Genomic DNA, 24,126 nt, shown 5'->3' with positions numbered 1-24,126 from the left:
GCAGGCACATTCTGCAGCACCCTTGTCACATGATATCTCTTGACCTTTTTCCCTTCATGGGAGAGATTATCGTTCGGGTTTTTCCTCGGGTTCTGTTCCCCGCCCCCGCTCCAATCTAGCCAATCAGAGATGAACATGGGGAGGAAACCCTTTCACGTGATCCTAGCCGGCCAGTAGTCGCGCCGCGACGCAATTCAAACGCGACGCTCCAACCAATGCTCCTGATCACGTGATCCGTGGAAGTTACAGCCGGGGGAGATGGAGGAATATGCCCGGGAACCTTGGTAACCGCGAGCGACGGGCGCGCCTTGGGAAGGGGGAGCGGTGGGGCCCGCGGTCTCTGCCCTCCGGTCTTCCTCGAAGCCGGGAGGGTTCGAGCTTCCTTTGGCCGCCCTTCGGGGACGTGGTTTCTTCCCTCAGGCTCCCTTTTCTGCCCCTCTCCCCCCGGCTGGGGTATTTGGTACTTTCCGTCGCATGGGCTGCTTTGCCGGTCGAGTCCATTAGGAAAGGGCGGGGGGAGGAGATGACAATGCCCCTTGTTGAGGATTCGGCGTCTCTTTAAGCCGCGGGGCCGAGGGCTGGTCTCTCCAGCGCGGGGAAAAGGAGCTCCCCGAGGCCGGGCTGCTGGGATCCGGGCTGACTAGCAGCCGTTCTCCCGGGACTCTTGGTTTGCCCCAGTTTTGACCTTAATCCTGGGCTGCCTTGGACAATGTAGGGTTGCAAACCTCCAGGTGGGGTCTGGAGATCTGAAATTGCCACGGATTTCCAGGGAACAGAGACCAGTTCCTTTGGACGAAATGGTTTCAGGTGGGTGGCCGTGTTGGTCTGCAGCTAAAGAGCGAGATCTGGGTCCAGGAGTGTCTTAGAGACCAGCTACCAGCTTTAATAATAATAATATAATAATAATAATAATAATAGCAACATTTGATTTATACACCACCCTTCAGAGTGGTTTACAAAGTATGTTGTTATCCCTACAACAATCATCCTGTGAGGTGGGTGGGGCTGAGAGAGCTCTGAGAGAGCTGTGACTGACCCAAGGTCACCCAGCTGGCTTCAAGTGGAAGAGTGGGGGATCAAACCCGGTTCTCCAGATTAGAGCCCTGCCACTCTTAACCACTAAGCCAAACTGGCTGTCAGTTTTGAGAGCCAAAGCTCACCTTGGAAATCTAATTGGGGCTTCAAGATGCTCTGGAGAAAATAGCTGCTTTGGAGGGTGGACAACATTATACCCCGCTGAAGCCCTTCTCTTCCTCAAACTCTCCCCTCCACAGGCTCAACCACTCTAATCTCCAGGAATTTCCCAACCTGGAGCTATGAGGACAGGTGAAGTGGCAGGTTTGCTTCTGGGCTGTGCCACTTGGCAGCTGTGTGCTTGGATGCTCCTCCCCACATCCTCAAATAGAAAAATGCCAAAAGTTCCAGCCTAATCTTTTTTTGAGAGATGTTAGTCCAGGATGTATGGGTTTCTTTTCTTTGAACTGCTGGTAGTTTGAGAGGGGAGCGCTCAGTCTATCTGTACTCTGATGTGCTATATAGCTATGCACAAGGTTACTATCTTATTTGCTCTTTTGCTAAACTAATCCTGAACATCAAACACTTCAGTGGCGCTTGCAGCTAAATCCTCTGAAGTTACTAGTCCCCAAGATTTTTTCCCCTTCCTAGGTGGGCTGCTTCACATGTTAACTGTGTTTAGTAAATTCCCATACTTAATCTTGCTTACAACAGGCAAATTTTAGTTTGTAGTCCTTCCAAATAAATACACACCTTTTTTGTGTATTGTTGTCTGCCTTGTGCTTTTCCTATGAGAAATTTTGGACACTGTGCCTGGGCTTATCCAGTTTCATCCTTGCAACCAGCTTGCGAGGTAAGTTAGGCTGAGAGATATTGACTAGCCCAGTGTCCCCCTGTGAGCTTCAAGACTGAGTGAGAATGCAAACTCGGCACTCTCTGAACCAAGTTTAGCTGCTAGTCCTGGGGGCCCTCCACATTTTTCATATCTGGATTTCTGCTGTCTTCTCACCTGTAGTGCTCTGCTATGAGAGACAGAGCCAGTGTAGTACAGTGATTAGGATATCAGACTAGGACCTGGGAGACCCAGGTCTGAATTCCCAGTCTTCTTTGGGTTGAGTTTGTGGAGGTTCTTCCTCCACCCCCTTTTCTTCTTTGTCATGGAATTCCCAGTCTGCCATGGATGACCTTGGGCCAGTCGCACACTTTCAGCCTAAGCTATTTCACAGGGTTGTTGTGAGGATAAATGGAGAAGGGAAGAGCGACGTAATCTGCTTTGGGTTCTCATTGCAGAGGCAGGCAGGGTGTAAATAAATGAGAGATCTTTCCTGAGCATCGTTGGCATTGCGTTTCCAAGCTTCTGTGTCCATTCTGTGTCCATTCAAACTCTGTCAGGAGTTCACTGCTAGATGATGTCACTTGGTTATCTCTGACCATAGCTGGTTTTGTCTATACCAGCAGTCCCGGCTGGCTTCCCTTGGAGTGACTCTTTCCTCACTTCATATGGCAGCAGTTCTTGCAGCAAGTGTGTGAAGCATGAATTCTCACTGTTCATCCAACATTAATGTACCTATACCTGAAACCACCTGTGTAATGCATGCTTGTATACTCACAATGATTATTTCAAGTGCAGGCAAGCTTTGGTGTCTGGGGTAATTTGTACAAACATTATCGGCTTCACTTGGCTGAGTATTTAAAATATGTTTCGAGCTTCCAGGGAGGCAAGTGTGGGTTGGATACAGAAGTATAGAAGAGGGAAACCAAGATGATTAAGGCATTAGAGTGCCTTTCCTATCTTATCTTTCCTATCTTATCTTTTTGGCTGCGAGTGCAAACTGAGAGACTCTATAGGACACATGATTATCAGTGTCAGATAACAAAAACTGGGATAGTTTGGCATACTGTATTGTTTTAATTAATTTTAGTAACCTGTATGAACTGTGATAAGGGACTTAATTGTTTATTAGTCAATGTTTGGTGAAATGTGACGGCCTATGGCTATAGACAATAAACTCTTTTGACTTTGACTTCCTATAAGGAAAGACTGAAGAGCTTGGACCTTTTCAGTTTAGAGAAGGGACAGCTAAGCAGGGTATGATAAAGTTTTATAAAAATATGCATAGGGTAGAGAGTAGATAGATTTTTTTTCTTTCTCTCCCAAACTACTAGAACTCACCAGCATCCAATGAAGTTGATGGGTAGTAGATTTAGGACACACAAGAAGAAATACTTCTTTACACAAAGAGTGATTAAAATGTGGAACTCCCTGCCAGAGGATGTAGTTATGGCCACAGGCGCAGACAGCTTTAAAAGGGGATTAGACACATTCATGGAGGACTGGTCTGTCAGCAGCTACTAGCCGTGGATAGTAAAGGGAACCTCCTTAAAGATAAAGATGTCTCTCTGGGGACCAAGACCAAGATAATCCAAACTATGGTATCCTCCATTACTATGTATGGATGTGAAAGTTGGAAATTGAAGATAGCTGACGGGAAGGAAACTGATTCATTTGAAATGTGGTGCTGGAGGAGAGTTTGGCCAATACCATGGACGTCCAAAAAGACAAATAAATGGGCACAAGATCAAATCAAGCCTGAATTCTCCCTAGACGTTAAAATGACCAGACTAAGGCTCTCGTGCTTTGGTCGCATCATGAGAAGACAAGATTCTCTGGAAAAGTCAATAATGCTAGGAAAAGTGAAAGGCAGTAGGAAAACCCAAAAAGAGATGGCTCGACTCGTTAAAAGAAGCCACGTCCTCCAGTTTGCAGGATCTGAGCAAGTCTGTTGACGATAGGACGTTCTGGAGGTCTTTCCTTCGTAGGATCGCCATAGGTCGGAGGCGACTTAATGGCACATAATACACACATTCAGAGGTAGTAACCCAGTGCCAGAAGGCAACATCAGGGGAAGGCCTCAGTCTCTGTGCCCCATTGTTCTCTTTCTAGAGCAACTGGTTGGCCACTGTGTGAGAGAGGATGCTGAACTAGACGCTGCCATTTTCTTCTCTAACAGCCCCTCACGCGTGCCACAGAGCTTACCCTTCAGAGCCTTTTCTTTGTTGGCTTCCTTTCCCCTTAATACCGGTATCGTTTGGCCTTTCTTTTTAGAAATGGTTTGAGGCCAGTAATGATATTTTGTTACTGCAAACCAACAAGGAATCTCTAGTTAAGAATCTGACAGAATCTCTTCTCTCTGCAGCTTCCACCCTATGTAGCTTTTATCCTAGGCAGAGCGGTTTTTTTGTTGAGCCGTGCCTCCTTTTGCCCACAGAAAAGCTGAGCAGATCCATCCCTGTATCTCTGATGGAAAGAGAAGCTGTTAAGTAACAGACTTACAGTGCAATGCTAAGAAGAGTTACTCCAGTCTAAGCCCATTGATTTCAATGGGCTTAGACTGGAGTAACTCTTCTTAGCATTGCACTATTAGATGCTGACACACTTCTGCAAAAAAAAAATCCCCGCAGTTTAAAAGTGCTGAGTTTGTATCAGCTTGGTGTGTGAATTCTATCATCTTTGGTCATAATAGAGATTGGGAGTGGTTAGTTCACAACACAAAACTATTGTTTTCTGTTGGATGTGTATATTCACTCTTGCTTTATCAATTTGTCACCAGTTAGGTGTGGATTGCACCCATGCTGGTTCCTTTGTTCTTTTGTCTGGTTCTCATTTTGAGTTGTGCTCTTTATCATTATGCCACACGCCAGTCTCTTGCATTGAGAGCCAGTTTGGTGTAGTGGTGAAGAGTGGCAGGACTCTAATCTGGAGAGCCAGGTTTGATTCCTCACTCCTTGAAACCAGCTGGGTGACCTTGGGTCAGTCACAGCTCTCTCAGAGCTCTCTCAGCCCTACCCACCTCACATGGTGTTTTTTTGTGGGGATAATAATGACGTACTTTGTAAACCACTCTGAGTGGGCATTAAATTGTCCTGAAGGGCGGCATATAAATCGAATTATTATTTCTAATGCCAATAAAGTAATTGATTGATTGATTGAAATTGAATGTTGTTGTTGTTGTTGTTGTTGTTGTTGTTGTTGTTGTTGTTGTTGTTGTTGCTGAGCCTTCTGTCCTACCTTTGCAGTAACATCCCTCCCCCTTCTTCTGTTTGACCTTTGTATGTATATATCTACCAACTGAGGGTAACATTTCATGCACTGGATGAAGTGTACTCTGGTCACAATACCTCTTTTAGTCTTTAAGATGAGGCACATGCTGCCTTAATTCTTTTATTTTTGTTCGTTGCCATGCAGCCTCTTTACTGGAAGGTTTCCTCTTGCCTGGTATTATTACAGAGTCTGTCCTGGACTCCTTTTTTCAGAGCCTTTTGCAGACATGACCAATGCTAATTTCTCCTTCCTCCTGGCAGCCCTTGGCGAATTGTGGATGACTGCGGTGGTGCCTTCACGATGGGGTTGATAGGTGGGGGAGTCTTCCAGGCGGTGAAAGGCTTCCGCAATGCCCCAGTGGTGAGTCTTAACTTTCCTCTTTCCCGTTTTTCTGCAGTTGACTGGGCTGGAAGGGCACAGAGGAATCCGGGTTTATTTTGGTGCCTGTCTTAAAATATTTCCCTTCCTATTGTGGAATTAACTCCACAATAGACTTCTCTGTGTAGCTTTGCTTTGGCAGCATGTTCAGGATAATAATAGTAACAGTCGTGAAAATGAGAAATGACCCTGGAGAACGATGCCTTTCTTGTAGCTGGGCTCGTTAGTTTGAAAGGGGAGGGTGATCTAGGCTGCAGCCTTTCTGCAGGCCCTGTGACCGTATCGCTGTGCGGCCGGCTAAGGTGGTCGCCGCATGTGCTAAATCACAGGCTCGTTCGTCAGGCCTGGCTGGGGGACTCTCTCAGACTCTCCACTTCATCAAACACGGCTGTGTGAGTTCAAGGTCTTTATCAGATAATGCTCCCTAGTAGTGCACGAGTACAGAGTAATTGCCTGGAATGCCAAAGCCAAGTCTTCCCCGAGAGGTCAAACCTCCAGTCCCCTCAGTCCAACCAAGAGTCAGTTGAAGTTGGCGCGAAAGTCCTGAAAGAGATGCGGAGCTGAAATTCCCAAGGTCTTTTCCCACGCCACACCAGTTGCACTGATAACACCACTCAGCCCAAGCAAAGCAAGATACAGAGAAGGAGGAAAGCTACCCCACTACCCGTCCCCCCAGTAGAAATACATTTACAGGTAAGCCTGTAAATGCTTTGCACACGCCCGCTTCTGAGGATCAGCTTTCCATCAGGGTTTGCCCATTTCTGTGGGAGTCGATGTCTGTGGCGCACTGCCAGCTGGACACATCAAAGAGCGCCAGTGTGGAGCAGGAGCATTGACTGTGCCACAAACCAAGGACTTCTTGATTCAGATCTCAGCTTAGCCACGAACTTTCCAGGGGGCCTTGGACTGGAAGGGAGGAGGGAGTCTTGATCAACAGGTCAATTGCCAGCCGATTTGCGAGCTGATTTGCGAAACGCCATTGAAGGCTGTCGCTCCCTTGATCCTCCCCCTCTTTCTGTGGCTAAATCAGAAAAGACATGGGCAGGAGGTGAGATGCCAACTGTATCTTTAGTGCAAATGACTTGCTGGCATTTCCGATCCAGCATGTTTACCACTCCTACCATCATCGCCGTAAGCATTGCTCAACGTCCTTCAGAGTTAACGGTCCAGATGCAGAGTTCTCTTTATTTCTTGTTTGCTTGTTTATAGTCTCCCTTTTTCGCTGAGTGCTTCTGCTGTTCCTGTGACATAGACAGTTGCCTGCTTCTAGTATGTGCTGTCTGCAGCTGCAGCTGCAGCTGGGGGGAAAGCTCCGCAGTTGTTTGCTTGAAGGGGGGGGGGGGAAGAGAGAGGCTCTTAAGCAGAGGTGTCAGTATTTTGACAACATAAATTTGTTCTTACGCTGAACCTGGCCCACACTCGAAATAGGGGCGGAGGGGGCTTGGGTGTGGCATTACACTGAGCCTCAGAGGTGCTCCAAATGGCTTTGAAACCACATGTAAGCCCTGCCCACATGACACCCACCAGCTCTGGGCATAATAATAATTAGAGAGAGAGGTGGCTTAATGGGAGAGCTTCTGTTTTGCACGCAGAATGTGCCAGGTTCGATCTCTGTCCGTTCCGGTTAAGAGAATCAACTAGTAGGTGAAGTGAAAGACCTCAACCCAAGACCCTGGAGAGCTGCTTATTCAGTACAGGGCAGGTTCATTTGTCCCATCAGCCTACATTTTTAAGGGTTGATGTAAAGATAATTCAATCGCAGATTTCCAGTTTGGTGGGGTTGGCTTGTTGTACTTCTTTTTCAGCATCCTGGAAAACAAGAGATCGGTCCTGGTCAGCTGTGGCTTTCCTCCACACCTTTCTGCTCCCTGCAGAGCAGTAGGGGCACTTCTGTCTCCCAAGAAATGCAGAAAAGAGAACTCGCTGTGTGTATGGGGAGGGGCAGGACTTATCCTGGGCTGCCGAAGCTGTAGTCAAGCCGTTCTAAGTTTTCAAGCAGAACAACATGCTAATTTGCTTTCAGGGCGTGCTTCCCTCTGCCTTTCTTGGATTGAGAATCGTGGCTTCTGGGTCCACAACAGTATTGGGGTGTGGGGCTTGAGAGTCCTGCTCTTAGGGTTTGGGGCAGCCGTGGATTCCTTCTCTTGCTCTCCCTCGGCTGCTTTCTGCATCCTGAAGTGGCAGCCCTTTAAAACACAGTTTTCCTCCCTGTTTTTTGTGAAGACCCCCATCTTAGAAGAGCTGTGGGATTGATTTCTTCTTTTCTTATAGGGTGTCCGGCATCGGTTCAAAGGCAGCGTCAACGCTATCAGAGTCAGGGCGCCACAGATCGGAGGTGAGGAGAAGGGTGTGGCTGTGCTGTGCGGCAGGGTTCATGTGTGTACGCGTGACACAGGCATTGTCACTCAACAGATGGCTCTAACAGTTGCAAGTGTAGGGCAAGCGAAGGGAGCAACGTAGAGCTTGCCGGCCAAGTGAGGTAGCAGGCTTAAGCGGGTATGCAGAGTGGCTGGGTCTTTTATTTAGATGAGGGGTCTCCAACTTATTTCCTGGTGCCCCTCAAATGTTTTTAGAAAGTGAGTGGGGCCACATTGGACATTTGCCCTGCAGGGCTTCTGGAGAGCCAATTGGCTGGGCAGGTTAAAATAACATTGTGTCAGAGGCAGCTGCTGTCACAGTGTCGGTTTTATTCTTTCCCATTGCATTTTTAAAAATTACCCCTCTTTTCCCCTGCACCTGGGCTTCCTTTATGTGTGTGTGTAGCCTCCTGCGGCAGCCGTTTGCACCCACCACCCTGTGTCAAGAGTTCCCAAGGAAGGCCACAGGCTCAAAAAGGTTGGGGGGGCATTTAGATTCATAGAGGCTGAGACAAAATCAAAAAGAGTCCAGTAGCACCTTTAAGACTAACCAATTTTATTTTATTGTAGCATAAGCTTTCGAGAATCAAGTTCTCTTCATTCTCGAAAGCTTATGCTACAATAAAATAAAATTGGTTAGTCTTAAAGGTGCTACTGGACTCTTTTTGATTTTGCTACTACAGACTAACACGGCTAACTCCTCTGGATCATAGAGGCTGAGAGTGGGTGAAAATAAATCCCAGCAAGACAGAATAACGTCATCCAACTGAAGCTTCATTTCCACCCATTTCTGGCTTAACTCTTTGTTGCAAAAATCAGTGCAGACAAGTTGGTCTTCAGTGCTTCAGGAAGGTGATGGGACTTAGTGATTCTTCAGTAGTTGGTTGAAGAAGACAGCTGTTCAGAAGGCCCCTTCTTCACACCCTGTCTGTCTAAACATAAGACGCACAGGTAGCAGTGTGTGTGAGCCAGTATGATCGTGCTTATGTAGAATTCTAAGTTTCAGGCCGTGTGGGAGTGGCGGGGGGTGGATGGGTGGGCAGTGCAAGGGAGTCATTCGGCCTGGGCCTCCAGCTCAAGAGGGGCCTTGAACTTAGACGCACACATATTTATTGGCATTGAATGTGTTTCACAGCTTGTTTTTATGTGCATCAAGTGTCGTCATTTATTGTAGCTGGTGGTCTCAAACTGGAAATATCCTGGACCTCTGAGAATTACTGATCAGGCACGAAACTTCGATCTGACAGTCAGTTTAAACCCCACCCAATCAGAATGAAAATATGTTTCTGTTCTTTATAGTTCCGGAGTTACACCTGAAGTTCTGTAGGTGGAGTCTGTAGAAGGCTGTTCTTTGCCCCATAGGTTTGCTGTTAGGGAGCTCCAGGCATGGTCCCTTTCCCTGCTATTCCCTGATGCCTGTTCATTACCTGTCTAATTTTTTTTTCTGATGCTGCCTGTTTCTTTGCCCGCGAGCCTCAAATTCTGCCCTGTCTCAGCCCAGTTTGGCACGCTGCCCGAAGCAAATGGATATGATCAAAGCTGAACATTTGGCTAGGCTTGGCACAGAACTCGACTCTGTGTCAGTGCCAGTTACGAACAGCATTGCGTCCAGCTGGTGACTCCACATGCTCTCCCTGTTCTTCCTCGCAGGCAGCTTTGCAGTGTGGGGCGGGCTTTTCTCCACCATCGACTGCGGCCTGGTGAAGATGCGGGGCAAGGAGGACCCTTGGAACTCCATCACCAGCGGGGCACTCACTGGGGCTGTGCTGGCCTCACGCAGTAAGTGGCGGCCTTTGGTGGTGCAAACACAACGTCGCTGCCCCTTCCCTCTGGCTTCTGCGGTGGAAAGTTAAGCCCGGGCTTTTATACCCGTTGTTCTCTCCCTCAGGTGGGCCACTGGCCATGGTCGGTTCAGCTATGATGGGCGGAATCCTGCTTGCCCTAATAGAAGGCGTTGGGATTTTATTAACAAGATACACAGCCCAGCAGTTCCAGAACCGTAAGTTGGGGCTGCGGGATGTTGGCAAAGAGAATTCCTCTTACAAGGGGGCAGACGGGTGTAGCAAACTAAGAGGTCTGTATTCAGCTGTGAAGGGAAGGCTGTGTGGGGCATTCTTTCGGGGGCTGATGACAGCATTTATTTATTTATTTATAGTCCATCTTTCTCACTGAGACTCGAGGCAGATTACGTAGTGTGAGATTAGTGCAATCAGTATCAAGGATAGTTCACAATGCCATAGGGTAAATAAATGCAAGATTACAAAGACATGGCATTAGCAGGAATCCAATGCAGAGTTGAAGAAATGCCGAGACAGAGCATAAGCAATTCGAGGACTGACATTCAACAACACAGAATGTCCAGTAGGATCGTACTTGAAGCACAGGTAGCACATAGGAGCACGCCCTTAAAACAGCAGATCGAACATAAGGCAACATAGTGGTGAGGTCTGTGGTCCCTAACTTGTTAGTGAAGCATCTTGAGCCCCCCTCCCTACGATACAGCCCTCCTCTCTGAGTCGAAAGCCCTTTTGAATAATTCAGTTTTGCATCGTTTGCAGGAAGCCAGGAGAGTGGGGGCTCTCCTGACTTCCTTAGGCAGGCTGTACGACAGGGGCCACCACAAAGAAAGCCCGTGTACAGGCAGCTGTTGATTTTGCCCATGTGCAGGCTGGTGCCTGCAGAAGACCCTGTTCAGATGAGCAAAGCTGCTGTGGAGGAACAGAGGGAAAGAAGCGGTCCTCTGGGTATTCCGGACCAAGATTCTGCCTTGGTGTAGAAGGTTTGGGGAGGGGCCGTGGCTCACTGGCAGGCATCTGTTTTGCACACTGACCGTTCCCAAGTTCAATCCCTGCCATCTCCATTTAAAAGGATTGGGTAGCGCAAGGCACCTTTCTCTGAGATCCTGGAGAGCCGCTGCAGGTCAGAATAGACAGTACTGACCTTGACAGTTCAAGGGTCTGTTTCGGTAAAAAAGAGCTTCATACGCTCTCATTCCTCGCCTATATGAAAAGAATCGTTCCCATATTCTGTTGTGTACTAATGTCACAGCATCCAAAGAAATACAGCCCAGGGGGGTGATATGTGGGGGAAGGTGTGAAGCTGTCGCTCAGGCCCACGCGGCAGGATGGGGCGGTAGGTTTGCAGGTGCTGTGTTTTGAATGTTCCCCACATTACAGTTTTTTTTAAAAATAGCAGAGATTTTAGCCAAGTCTGCTCAATGCTGTGCTAGTTTTGTAGGGAGCTCTTTTTACAAGGGAACGCTGGAAATTATGGAAGCAGGGAAATTTGCGCGGCCCCTATTCAGTGCCCGAAGGCCCTCGTCAAAAGCTGGTTTTGTGGCCAAGCATTTGATTAACGATTTGATGGGCGCCTGACGTTCTCATACATCACTCCGTTGATTTCTGCTTCCTAGATTTGTACCTTGCTCAAATTGGCTCTCTGGCTTTAATTATTGATCTTGGCTCTTTATATTATTTTGGACGCGGGCGTTGCTGTTTTTGCTGTGTGTGTGTTTGTCGGGGACTGTTGGGTTTGAAATTTGTTGGCAATCTTGGGGCTTTGGCGAAAGGCAGGCCACCAGTATTCTACTAACATAAAAATGAATGAATGTGATTGCCTACCCACCTCTTTTGGATGTAGTATAGTCCACCCTGTCCCCATTGGAAGCCAAACCACCTCTTTCCCCACCTTGCGAAGTTCCCGGTGAATTCTGCTGTGTTTGGGGAGGGTGCTGAAATCTTGGCGTTGGTTGAAAGAAGGCAAGATCTAATCCTTACTGGATACCAATGTTGCTGTGGGCAGGGATCATGTCTGGTTTCCTCAATGATTAACATCTCTGAGAGCCCCCCCTTTGCTTTCTCCCTTGTGAGTGAACAGCTGCAGTTACAGGCGGTGGGGGCTGGGGGGGAGAGACGAAATGCTGCTCTTGATGACAGCATTGCTGCAGAGACAAAATATGCCCACCAGTGTGTGGCATCTACTGATGAGCGCCCCACAAAGATGGGGGGGGTGCACTGCCGAGGGGGTCATTGCAATTCTACTTGGGGGTCTTTACAAGGTGTAGAACCTTCTCTGCACCTACTCGGCTCATCATAATAGTGGGTGTCTTGCCCAGGGTTTTGCAAATGCACGCCAAAGTTGCACTCTGTTCCCACAGTGTCTGACACCCTCCTCCACGCTTTCGTAGCTGTAAACTTCAAACTGTTTTGAATGTTTTGGCGGCATGTCTGTCGCTCCTTTGTCAGTGAATCACCCTCGTCCGAATCCGTGCTTCTCGCTCCACTGTGGCAGTCTCCGTTATTTTCCATTCCAAAGAAGAGTAGTTCTTGACTGTGTCCCTCCCACCCCCAAATAAATGGTTGCACCCTATTGGTGTACTAAGCTTTCTTTTTTTTTTTTTCACTTCCCAGCCAATCCCTTTGGAGAAGACCCCGGTCAGCTGCCTCCCAAGGATGGCTCCTCAACCACAGGATACCCAGGCTATGGACACTATCAATGAAGCTGTGTGGGGCTGGATTTCCTTCAGGTTTTTTTGTAGGGGCAGGGCAGAAGCTTCCTTTGGAAGATACTCCAGGCCGTTACTCAATAACACAAAAATGCATTGGATGGATGGGATTTCTAGAGTCTTCTTCAGAGGGAAAATAAACTGGGGGGGGGGATAGGGGAGCTCGAACAGCATGAGATCTACCTCTGCAAGCCCGTGGGGTGCTGGAATTCGGGAATTGTTCCATGTATACTGAAGGAGCCATGGCCTCCATAGAAGAAAGCAACTGACAACTGCAGGCTGATCTTAGTTTGTTAGATTTTGGGGGTCTGGTAAAAATTAATTGGCAGCGACGAATTATTTGGCAAGGGATGTTTTCCTGGCTTTTAGATTTGGGTGGGGGGGGGTCTGCTCTGTGTGTTGGGGAGCACCTCCCAGCTCGGCTCAGAAACGTTTGCAGGCAACACATTCTGTGCCTTGTTTTTCTCGAGAGCCACACCTTTGCGAGTCTCCTCCAGCAAGACTGCAGCAAGAATCGGTCCAGCTCAACCCACCCACCTGGTGTTCGGTCTTTTTTTCTCTCTGCTTGCCTGGGACCGCAAGCCTTTTGGATCCGCCACATCTAACCCACAGTTCACATCCAGCAAATATAACAAGCCCTTCACCCAGTTTTAGATGCCAAATGATGCCGGTTGACACAACATGACACGCCACATCTAACCCAAACTGCCTCTGATCTCCCAAAGGCTGCAGTTTTCTGGTTTTAAAAGTCTGGTTTCCAGGGCATATTTTTACAGCTAGGGAACTTTTTTTTTTTTAAAGAAACACTTTATCTGTGATACTCATTAGAATGGGGTGCTGACTCGAGCTTAGCCAGTACCCAGTTCCAGCAGCCCGTCTTTGACTGCAAATCCCCTGCCTTCTTGGTTATATTTGTATTGAAAAATCCTTAAAAAAAAAAAAGAGACTGTACGTATTCTGTCCCAGGTGTAAATACAAATGGACTTGTTTGGTTTCTGTCCTGGAGTGTTTAATTAGGCGTCTGCCAAAACGGGGTGGGGAGAAGGGAGGAAAAGAACACATGTAGGCATTCCCAGAGGTGGCGTCGCTTTGAGTTTCCCTTGTAGCAGTGTGGCTGCTGAAAGTGGAAAAGTTTGAACCCGTTCCTAGCTGTGGGTGAAAAAGTCTTTGTCTCCACCAGCTACCCAGCAGCAGTGGAATCCCTCAGAAGTTGCTCAAAATCAGTCAGTGCCAGCCCCCTGAACTTGATCTTTCCCCGATAGACAGCTTGGTAGCATCGTTTCCTCTGCATGTTTCAACTGCTGCTTCTTTCTTCCCAGTGGTTGTGCGAGGAAATTCATTGCCCCAGTAGCTGTGACCATCATCAGGCATTAGTCTTGGTCATTTGAAAGCTTTAGTCCTTCAGGCCTCAGTATCTCGGATGGATCTGGAAAGCACGATAGGGCATGTTGTCGGACTAATCTCCAAGCCTCTCCAAGTCCATCCACAGGACAGTCTCCCCCTGCCCTCCCCCCTGGCCTCTGAGATAGGTTAGCGGAAGCAGCAGTGTGCAAATTTGGCAGGCCCTGGACTTTGCCGCATCCCGGGGCAGCATGTGAGAGACTCATACCTTAGTGGTTTTGATGCGGTTTCCCAGCAGGCACATCCAGCCCGAATTGTCAGGCAGCGCCTTGCACTCTTCATCGGCGAGGCAGGGCTGCATGTCGCACCACCACTTCCCCGCCACGATGGAGGCTGCAGGGTGGATAGCAGACATTTGTCCCCATCGCTGCTTGTCATGAGGGATATTTGCTTTCTCTGCTTACCTCCCCCCCCGCCAAAAAAAACCCCACTGCCCAAAGGCTGTGACTGTCAAGTTTATGTCATTTAAGGTTTTATGTTTCTGTGTGAAGGGTCTCGGGGGTCCATCCACCTTTAGTTATTGAAAAGATTCCTGCTTCACCTTTTGATCAAATGATCTCCTAGGATGTTTGGAACAGGCTAAGTCAGAGACGCTGCTTCCCTTTCCTCCCCCAGGTGTCTGCTGCCAAACTGCCTTGGATGTGCCTCTTTCTAGGAAGTGGGGCTTCTCTTTAGCTGGGCCAGACTGAGCAGCTCTCCTGGCCAGTGCGGTGTAAAGGTTGGACTAGGATCTAGGAGACCCAGGTTCGAATCCCCTCTGCCACGGCAGCTTGCCGGGTGACCTTGGGCCAGTCGCACGCTGTCAGCCTAGCCTACTTACAGGGTTGTTCTGAGGATAAAATGAAGGCGAGGAGACTGCTGTAAGCTTCTGGAGAAGCGTGAGGTATAAATAAATTAAAATCAGCAGTGGGGTAGTTAAAAAAAATTCCTCACAGGGTCCACAGGGGGAAATAGACCTCTGTGGATCTGCTGAGGATAGAGAAGGTGGAGCAAGCCCTCAAAGGCAATCTTGTGTCACTCAGGGGGTTGACATCTAGCTGCACCTTGATTTCTTCCCTGAAAGAAAATGGCTGACATTGGGGCCTTCAGTCTTGTCAGGCAACTTCAAGTCAGGACATTTTGCCTTCCCACAGAAGACAGATTCTGGGGTTTTCTAGCTTTTTCCTTATCCTCTCGGGTTTCCTTCCACCCGGAGAAGAGTGTCCTGGCTGTCAAGCAAATGCACTTACTGTCCACGCAAGATGGCTTGCCACGGGTCGTCCCGGCCACTTTCCCGGGCAGGCAGGAGCACTGGATGGTTTGGGACCGCTCCTCGATGTGATTGCGGTTACAGCAGCGGCGGATGGCAATCACCTTGCAGGTGCCTCCACCTTTGAGGGGCGAGGAAGCAGCGAGTCAAAGAAGGCAACGTCATCAACATCCCTTCTTGCCCCCCCTCCCAAATGCAGCTCTGCGCTCTGGCCTGCTTTTCCCACCCAGCCTGAAAAGGACAGGTGTCTAGCCTCTGTTCTGAAATGGTATCTTCTAAACATATGCCTCCCCTTCGGCATGTGCCAGTTGGCGCGTCTCTCTCTCTCCTCTTGGCTGCTTGCTGGAACAGATTTGCTTTCTGTTTGCTGAAACTTAACAGGGAAGGCTTCGAGCCAAAAGAACTGCAGAAAGCTTGGGAAATGAAGTCCTGCCCTCAAGTCGTAGTTATGGTGACCCCCCCCCCCCCGGTGGAGTTTTCACGGCAAGAGACTAACAGGGGTGGTTTGCTTGGAGGTACTGAAAAGAAACATACATTTTCTCTCTCCCTTATCCCCCTGCTTTTAATTGGGCCTCTGCAGATTTATGCCCTGACTTGCATATCTCAGACAGGCCCAATCTCACACACGCTCACACACAAAACCTTTATTGGCATGTCAGAGCGAAAAAAGGTACATTAAAGTTAGTGAGGCCCAATCTCATCAGGTCTAAGAAACTAAGCAGGGGTGGCCTTGGTTAGTAATTGGATGAGAGATCTCTGAAGATGGGGGGGGGGGTTGCTAAGCAGAGACGGGCAATGGCAAACCACCCCTGTTATTCAGAGGTCGCCATAAGTCAGCTGTGGTTCGATGACACTTTCCACCACCACTGCAGATTCAGAGACCGTGTTTGCCTGTTTGTGTGTGTGTGTGCTTTCACAAGCGGATAGCCCCCCATACTACCAAAATGTTTTTAAACTTTTTTTTTTATAAAGCTACTTACTGATCACAGGGATTCGATCCACTGCAGACTGGTACCAGTACTGATCGTGATGGTGCCGCGGAGTGTGTACGGGGAACTCCTGAGCACAGATGCCTTGGTACAGAAGGGAGGCCCAGACTACTAAGATTACTGGCATGGAATGGCACATTGTGGTAGGGCTGTAGAAGGAAGGGAGAGAGATGGAGATCAGATTCTGTTAAGGATTCGTTTGGTAATGCTCGTTGGTTCTCTGTTCTGTGGAAGTTGGCCTGTTATATGTACACGAGACGCTGCTTTGTACGGAGTCAGATCCTTCGTCCGTCTCTGTCCGTCGTTTCTGCCATAGCAGTGGAAAGACACAAGATCTCCCGCAGAGAAATTTGCTGATCTTTAACCATTTTATAATTAAAGTGCACCATGCTACAAAACTTTCACTCTGTAGACACAAGAACTTCACACGTTACTGTTGGAAGTGTACTGTGCTTTAAGGTCAATAAATGCAGCAATAAATACTAAATTCAGAGAAGTGTCTGCCTAATACTCTAGCCACTGAGTAATCAAATCATACACAATCAAAGTTAAACAATGTTCCCATCCAAATAAATATCTGACATCCGATTTTATAACATCCTTCTAGTATCTGCAAAGGATCACATGATGTTATAAAATTGAATGGTGAGAGAAATGTATTTGCCTGATTCTTTCAACTGGAGACACCATAGTTTGAAACTGGGACATTCTGCAGATGTTCTACCACCCCACCCCTTAGAGAGAGATAGAGCGAGGTCCCAGCCTAGCCTTCTTGATGAGCTAACTTTCTGTGAGCAGGGAGTTTTTGAGCATGCTATTTCCTCTGCCTGCATTCTAAAGCCCCTTAAGCTATGTCCCATGTGCATGTTCTGAACATAAGAATGGGCTGCCTAATGAGGCTGGAGGACGAATCTTATAAATGTCTTGCATTCCTGGGAATTTAATATGAATGGAAAGAGAAAGAGGGAACATGGCTGGAGACAACTGCTCTGAAAGACAAAAAATGTGGGGGCATCCCATCCCATGCTTTCCTATATGGATATAGGAGAAAAAACACTTTTTGTGTTCCTTCCACCATTTTGTCTGTTAAATGACCACATTCATGCTGCTTTTTTTGTGCACAGTGTGGGAAACTGAGGTTTGCTGTGGCTGCTCAGTGTTTGTATATCATGTGCAATGAAGTATGTCATGGGGTATGTTTGATTTTTAAGAAGTGAAGGTATTAGGTCAAAGACCTAAATGGGGCTTCTGTGTTCCTCTTAATTCCAGAAATAATGGTGAAAGAGACCCTAAACTTTCCATGCCGAGGCAGCTGCTGGGCAGCTAAAAGAATGTGCTTTTGTCTGACTTGATAAAGTGGTTTGTACAATATCCAAGCAGGGAACTGGTTGCACGCGATGCAGTCCTCAAGTCTAGAGCTAAAACATTTTCAGTAGCGTGGAACTGTACCTGAGAACGTTTTAGCTGCCCGAGTGTGGTTGGAGCCAGGAAACCACGGTTTCTGAGTGCTTAATGGTTTCTCCCTTTCCTTCCAGAACTCGAATGCCAATATACCAACTTCCCATTTCCTCTTAACACGGTTGGTGGGTTGTGGAACGGCCCTCAAAAGCTACTTAAGACAAGTGGGGAAAACCCCAAACGAAGTAGCAAGGTCAAAATATTACGGTGATGTTGTCTGCAAAGAGGTCCCACAGCCCCATGATTGCAGAGAGGACCGTTCAAGCTGCCCCTAAGTATGGCTACTGCTTTGAGGAGTAATCTCGGAAAGATGAAGGTTGAGTGACTTTCTGTCTCCCCCCCCCCCCCCGCCCCCGGCCCATAACCCCTGAAATTAGGTTCCATCAGGCAGGAGGTGAATAGAGAGATGAGGAACTTTTGCTCCAAACAGAATCAAAACTGGAACCTGTCAACTTCCAATTGGGGAGGAGCATTTCTAGAGAGGAGTTAAAGCCTCCTGCATGTTCAGGGCCTGCTTTTGAAAATGTGGGAACAGCAAACTCTGGGACACATCTAGAGGGCGCTATGTTCTGCTCCCACTGCCTGTGGGGCAATGAGGTGGTAGTCACGTCAGCACACCAGAGGCCTCAGAGCAGACCACACCAGACGTACCCCAATTGGAGATGCTAAGTCCCTCTGCTTGCTCAGGTTGGATTGCAGAATCCATTGTGTGTGTGAGGGGGGGGGGCGCATTTCCATTCTGGAATATCAGTCCTCTCTGCACCAAAACTTTTCAGAGTGGTTCCTGGTGATTCCTCACTTTCTTAGCTGTGGGCAGTCCACACATCTTGGAGCAAACCCTTTCAGCCAAGTTGGCTGTGGATGTTTTGGAAACCACTCGTTTCTCAAGGTTCAGTCAGAGATGCTCAGAATGAATGAACGAATGAATGAATTTATTGTATGTGGCCATAGGCCTTCACAATCCAAAACTGTTCATTAAAAAACAAAAAAATACAAGAATACAGATATAATTACATGCATATAAATAAAATCACTATAAAATGCATTTTACCTAAACTGTAAACATTAAACAACATTAAAACCGAATAGTTTCTAGCAGCTTACAAGACAACAATATCGGGTGTTTACTCTCCTGGTTACCACATTTGCCCTTATTTTCCTAGCAGCCAGGGTGTAGAGGGCCACCCTATCCGAAATAAAAGGGTCTGTATCTGAAAGTATAAAATTTAATTCATCAAAGTCGGGCAGAAGATGGAGACCAGATAAAATATTCACGAGAAATTTTCCCCTTGGTTCCTGGTATAAGGGACAGTTTAAAACACAGTGTGGTAAGTCCTCAATTGAGGTTCCACAGATACAGCGATGCTCAGAAGATAACTCCAAGGCCAAGCAAGTTTGAATCTCTGTAACCTATTTTTACCTCCAGCAGACTAGAGGGGGGAGCATTTTGTGTTTTGTACTGCTGCTAAATGCAAATCTGTTTTACTCAAAAAGGATATCTGCACATCAACAAGCCAAAGCAAGTCAGTTGCCAATCCTTCAGTCCTTTCCAATCTGGTAGTGAATCAGTGGGTATATTGTCGAAGGCTTTCACGGCCGGAGAACGATGGTTGTTGTGGGTTTTCTCCGTGTCACGGAGAGATCTCTGTCTTTTGGTGCTACACCTCTGAAGATGCCAGCCACAGCTGCTGGCGAAACGTCAAGAACTACAATGCCAAGACCACGGCCATACAGCCGGAAAACCCACAACAACCATCAATCAGTGGGTATGTTTGCACTGTCCCAGCTCAGAAACTACTGTTGAAATGTCCGCGCTTCAGTGGTAGTTCAGGATTACCTAGCCTGTGCTAAGCTCAAGCTTCTCAAAGGTAGCCTGTGGTACACTTCCAGTCGCTTGGTTTCTTGCCAATAGATCCTTTGTTCTGAACATGTCAAATGTTCTTATTGCCAAAATGTGTCTCCAGGTTCACTTAATGCAGATTTGGTGAGAACCTGAGCTTGAGTTCTTGCTTTGTCGATTGAAAACACCGTGGTGAGCCCTGAGGATTTTGATTTTAAAAAGAAAAATCGCCTGTCCAGATTGAAGTCAACCTGTCGCTGCTATAGGATGCAACCATTCGGGAAATGTGGAGGAACTTGCCTGTTGTTATAATGATGTCATGTTGCCCTTGTTCTCTCGGCAAGGGCTTATGGGAGGGCCATTCCTTGCATGATATGCAGCTGCTGAGCATAGAGCAGTCCTGTTGGATCTGACCCAGGTCCTATATAACCCAGCACATCTTTTCCAACAGTGGCCAGTCAGATGGTCACATGAACACACGCCTGAAGCTGCAGACCATCGGTCCATCCAAGTATTACCTACTCAGACTGGCAGCTGCTTTCCAGGGTCTCAGGCAGAGGTCCTTCATATCACACCTGCCTGTTCCTTTTAACTGGAGATGCTGGGAATTGAACTTGGGACCTTCTGCAAGCAAAGCGGAGGCTCTACCACTGACTCACGTTCCCTACAGGGTAGCATGCTAGCAGAGCCTGCGTGGCAGTGCCTCTCACCTGCTGATTGCTCCCTGTTGTCTGACAATCAAAGGTGTTTTTGCCTCTGAACTCGTGAGGTCCCGTTGGGCTGTGATTGTTAAGTAACTTACGACAGACCTAACCGCAAGTTTTCCCAGCTCCCACCGGCCCATCACCACATTCATGTGGCAGTGAGTTCCACAAGATAGCTCTCCACCGTGAGACACAGAACTGCCTTTTTGCCTGCCTTCCATTCGCTGCCAGTCGGTTGGCACCAAACGGCTGCAAGAACAACATGGGAGGGAAAGGGGAGGGGAGCAAATGGTTTACTGTGACAGTGAGATCTTATGCAAATATTCTGGAAGAAATCTTTGTTCCCCCTCTCGCCTTTGCCTCTCCTTCGCCTCCTTACCTGCCTCCTGTCATTTCTCCCCCTGGCACAATTTTCCTGTACAAGTTTTACTCATTTCAATAGGACCTGTATTCAGATAAACAAACCTAGGTTTGCAGCCTGCATGTAGAAACTGGCTTGCAGTCAAGCTGCACAACTACTGTCTGTCCTGGGGGATATTGCAGAATGGCTTTCTCTTCTCATTCCTTCCAAAGCAGGTGAAGTGGCAAGATCACGATGCTAAAACCCACTCAAGAAGCTTTATGTTTACACAAGAGTTTTGTCCTGAATCTCTTTGTTCCCTGTCTATTATTATGCTCTGGTGGTTTCACATCCAACAGGAGAAATTAGGTGCAAAAAGACTTGAATAGATGAAAGATTCAGTTTGAATCAGTAGTTCTTTAAAACATGCTGTATGCTTTGAAAACTTCCAAGAGGTTCATCATGTACATATACTGGGAGCGAGCATAACAGCCTGGGAGTAAAATAATCTTGCATCTTAATTTTGTCTGAAAGCTTGCCTCGTTTAAAAACAGCCAGTTCATTTAGTTACCAGATACACATGATAACTTCTTTCTCTGCTTTTGTGTTGTCAAGACATCTACAGCTCCCCCAAGCTGCAAAATGCTTAAGAAACTTGAATAATGCCCCCCCCCAATCCCGTCCCATTTCTTTGGAGCCAATTGCTCACTTTCTCAAGCCCTGGGTTCCTCAAGGCATAAAGTAACTGATGTGCACGTCAACGTTGAGCTTACCTCTGCTTCTGTCCTTGGTGCTGAAGTTTTCTCACCTCTCTGTCCCAGCCACGGAGGGGTTCCTTGACCCCTTAAGCATCTTCCTCGGTGTTCTGACTTTCTATTCCCCCGGCTCAGAGGAAAGAAAAAAGAAAAGAGCCCTGAGCACAACGTCCTGGAACCAAAGAGCTGTTCTTGTCGCTTTGATCTGCCCTGATCACAGCCCCCTTGGAATTTAGCTACTAATCTGGTCTCCTACCCAAATCTGGGGAAAGAACCAAACGTCCTGGCTCCCAGCCTTCCCTTTGTAGCCTGGCAGATGTCACTGTATCTGTGTGAGTTTTTGAATCTGTCTATTCTTCAGCTTTGAACTTGAATGATTGTGTGAGTGTGTGTGTATGTGTGAGAGAGAGAGAGATCCAGACTGTCTCTCTTGAGGCCGCCCCCTTCTACTCCTGCCCAGACAGCCTTCCTAACACACCCACGCATGGCCTCCTCCTACAGTTTTTGGCAAACAAGCCCCATTCTCTCTGGGAGATGAGCCCAGGATAGATCTTCACCAGGTTTTTTTTCTCTTTGTCTTCACTGCTTCTCACTTTGGGGTGAAGCATTAAAAGTTGGATCCTTGAAGGACGATATTGTGAATACAGAGTGGTGAATACAGCTTCCTTTTGTTCTCCCATTGAAGAGTGCAGCTTCTGCTGGAAGCCAACAGAATGCATTTGGGTACTTTGCACTGCCCCTAAAGGCTTCTAGTCTGAACAGGCAGCTATTTGACTGTCCCAGAGGGGTGTACTTTTTTAAAAAAGTTACATTGTTCTTTCTAGGCTAAGAATCCACTTTTTATTTTAAAAGGAAATATGACATTCCTTTGGTTTGTTACGGAGCATATTATGTAAAGGTGGTGTGCATGTACATACATGCATGCTTTAAAGCAAACTTGAGTCTAGAACATTCCTAATGCATCTCTTCCCCATATCCTTTTGATTCTATTATCCCAGGACTTTGTGGCTAGCGCTGCTGCACATTCCTTTATTTCATAGGTCAGCAACCTTTTATAATTAAAGAGCCAAACTAAGTCAACATTTAGAGCACGAGGTCAACAAAGAGCTTCACTCATCTGAACAGGGTCTCCTGCAAATGCCACCCTGCACACAGGCGAAATCAACAGCAGCCCATACACGGGCTTTCTCTGTGGTGGCCCCTACCCTGTGGAACAGCCTGCCTTAGGAGGTCAGGAGAGCCCCCACTCTCCTAGCTTTCTGCAAACAATGCAAAACCAAATTATTCAAAAAGGCTTTTGTATTGTAGGGAGGGGCTCTCAGATGCTTCGCTAATGAGTTAAGAACCATAGACTTCACCACTATGTTGCCTTACGTACTACCTGTTGTCTTAAACATGTGCTCCTATGAGCTACTCGTGCTTCATGTGGTCTAATGTCAGCCCTGGAATTGCTTATGTTCAGTTTCTGCATTTTTTCAACTCTGTATTGGATTTGCTTGCCATTCCTTTCACATAGTGTTTGTTCTGGCTTCCCATCTACCCTCCGTATCTGAAGCAGTTTTTTTTTTTTAGATGAAAGTAACAAAACTTTTTGTTTTGTTTGTTTAACCCCCAATGACCGTTTAGCCCTCTTCCCTGGTATGGCGTTATGTGAACTCCTATATTCGTATTGAATTATTTTATATACACTTGATTTTGTATGTTTTATTTTTGAAAAGTTGTAATTTTGAAAAGTTGCCACTGTGGGGACCTTATTTGGGTGGAAAGGAACCTAAGAAATGTTTTAGATAAATAAAATACCCCTCCACAGGGCTTTTTTTCAGCAGAAAAGCAGTGGAACGGAGTTCTGGTACCTCTTGAAAATGGTCACATGGCCAGTGGCCCCGCCCCTTGATCTCCAGACAGAGGGGAGTTTAGGAGGGCAATCTAAACTCCCCTCTGTCTGGAGATCAGGGGGTGGAGTCACCAGCCATGTGACCATTTCTGCCAAGGGCGATTGAAACTTTAAAAAGCTCCCCCCTTGTTCCAGCTGACCCAAAGTGACATCATTGTGCGGTCCTGAGTTCCATCACTGAGTTCCACCACCTCTTTCCCCAGAAAAAAAGCCCTGTCCCTCCACTTATCCCATAACGTAAAGATTTGATTTTCTTTTTTTATAGAGCTGTATTTGCCTCTGTGCCATAGGGTGCAGACCCCTACTTACTGCACTCTACAATGCCCTTCCTATAGGAGTGCCTATGTGGGTACAAAATGTTTCCCTATAGGACTGTTTCTTTCAATCCACCCTGTGGATTAGTCTGTTGACTGCAGGTAGATTTGGTGTTTGGTAACTTGTATTTAATTTTGGAGGGGTGGGACTGATAATTGTTTGTAGTTGCTATTTTTGCATGCTGTAAACTGCTGTGAGTCTGCATTGGGCACACTCAAAATAAAATAAAACTTTCCAAACAGTCCTGACTAGAGGCAGGCACAGACCAGGAAAATGGTGATTCGTGGTTCGTCGCATATCATGAACCACGAACCGTCATGAACTTGCCTGGTTCGTGAACTGGTTCATTTGGTTCATTGGTCCATCACTTCCAGGGCTACAGAAGGTCTGCAAAAAGCCCATCCCCCCGTTGCCTAGGTAACAGATTGATTGGCGCCAGGCTGTCTGCACTGATGAACTGAAAAACGAACTATATGAACCGCTCTAAAAATTAGCGGTTTGTCGCAGTTCACCCGAAATGAGCTCCAACAAACCGCCAGTTTGCGAACCAAAAAATTGCCCAGGTTGTGCCGAACTTTGGTTCGTATTTCATGCCCATCTCTAGTCCTGACCTCATGCTTTCTTTGGAGCAGTTCTACTGCCAATCAGATCTACATGGAGTACAGAAGCTGCTGATGGGCACTAGTGAATCTGATCTATTTAGCCTAACGCACATTGTTTTTTCCTCTTTTCCCTGCCTTCATCTCGGTCTGTTCCAATTGTAAGCTTCTTGGGGCAAGAGCTCTCTCTGTCTCTTTTTGCTACTAAGTGTCATACATATTGACGG

The 24,126-nt window shown here is 47.3% G+C and overlaps 2 protein-coding genes across 2 annotated transcripts; one reads left to right on the top strand and one right to left on the bottom strand.

Annotated features, from left to right (window-relative positions):
• The first annotated feature begins 196 nt into the window (after window positions 1-196).
• On the top strand, window positions 197-12,456 carry TIMM17B (translocase of inner mitochondrial membrane 17B). Its single transcript, XM_055003515.1, has 6 exons — window positions 197-284; window positions 5,377-5,476; window positions 7,766-7,829; window positions 9,502-9,630; window positions 9,740-9,850; window positions 12,261-12,456. The coding sequence occupies exons 1-6, from the start codon at window positions 259-261 to the stop codon at window positions 12,347-12,349; spliced, it is 519 nt and encodes a 172-aa protein (XP_054859490.1). The 5' UTR covers window positions 197-258; the 3' UTR covers window positions 12,350-12,456.
• Window positions 12,457-13,708: 1,252 nt separating this feature from the next.
• LOC129346522 (chemokine-like protein TAFA-1) lies at window positions 13,709-16,133 on the bottom strand. Its single transcript, XM_055003865.1, has 4 exons — window positions 15,986-16,133; window positions 14,986-15,126; window positions 13,965-14,089; window positions 13,709-13,781 (listed from the first exon to the last, which is right to left on the bottom strand). Exons 1-4 carry the CDS (start codon window positions 16,131-16,133, stop codon window positions 13,764-13,766), a joined length of 432 nt encoding a protein of 143 aa, XP_054859840.1. The 3' UTR covers window positions 13,709-13,763.
• Between the last annotated feature and the right edge of the window lie 7,993 nt (window positions 16,134-24,126).

Source organism: Eublepharis macularius, chromosome 19 (genome assembly GCF_028583425.1).
Source record: "Eublepharis macularius isolate TG4126 chromosome 19, MPM_Emac_v1.0, whole genome shotgun sequence".
NCBI classification, from domain to species: Eukaryota; Metazoa; Chordata; class Lepidosauria; order Squamata; family Eublepharidae; genus Eublepharis; species Eublepharis macularius.
This window is presented reverse-complemented; position numbering and strand designations above follow the sequence as displayed.

Excerpts from the sequence above, each read along its gene's own strand:
- LOC129346522 (XM_055003865.1), bottom strand. The coding sequence starts at position 16,133 with ATGTGCCATTCCATGCCAGTAATCTTAGTAGTCTGGGCCTCCCTTCTG. Across the intron at positions 15,127-15,985 it reads GGATCGAATCCCTGTGATCA|GTGGAGGCACCTGCAAGGTG; the intron begins GTAAGTAGCTTT and ends CGCCCCTCAAAG. Across the intron at positions 14,090-14,985 it reads CAAGCCATCTTGCGTGGACA|CCTCCATCGTGGCGGGGAAG; the intron begins GTAAGTGCATTT and ends TCCACCCTGCAG.
- TIMM17B (XM_055003515.1), top strand. The coding sequence starts at position 259 with ATGGAGGAATATGCCCGGGAACCTTG. Across the intron at positions 285-5,376 it reads GAATATGCCCGGGAACCTTG|CCCTTGGCGAATTGTGGATG; the intron begins GTAACCGCGAGC and ends TCCTCCTGGCAG. Across the intron at positions 7,830-9,501 it reads CAGGGCGCCACAGATCGGAG|GCAGCTTTGCAGTGTGGGGC; the intron begins GTGAGGAGAAGG and ends TCTTCCTCGCAG.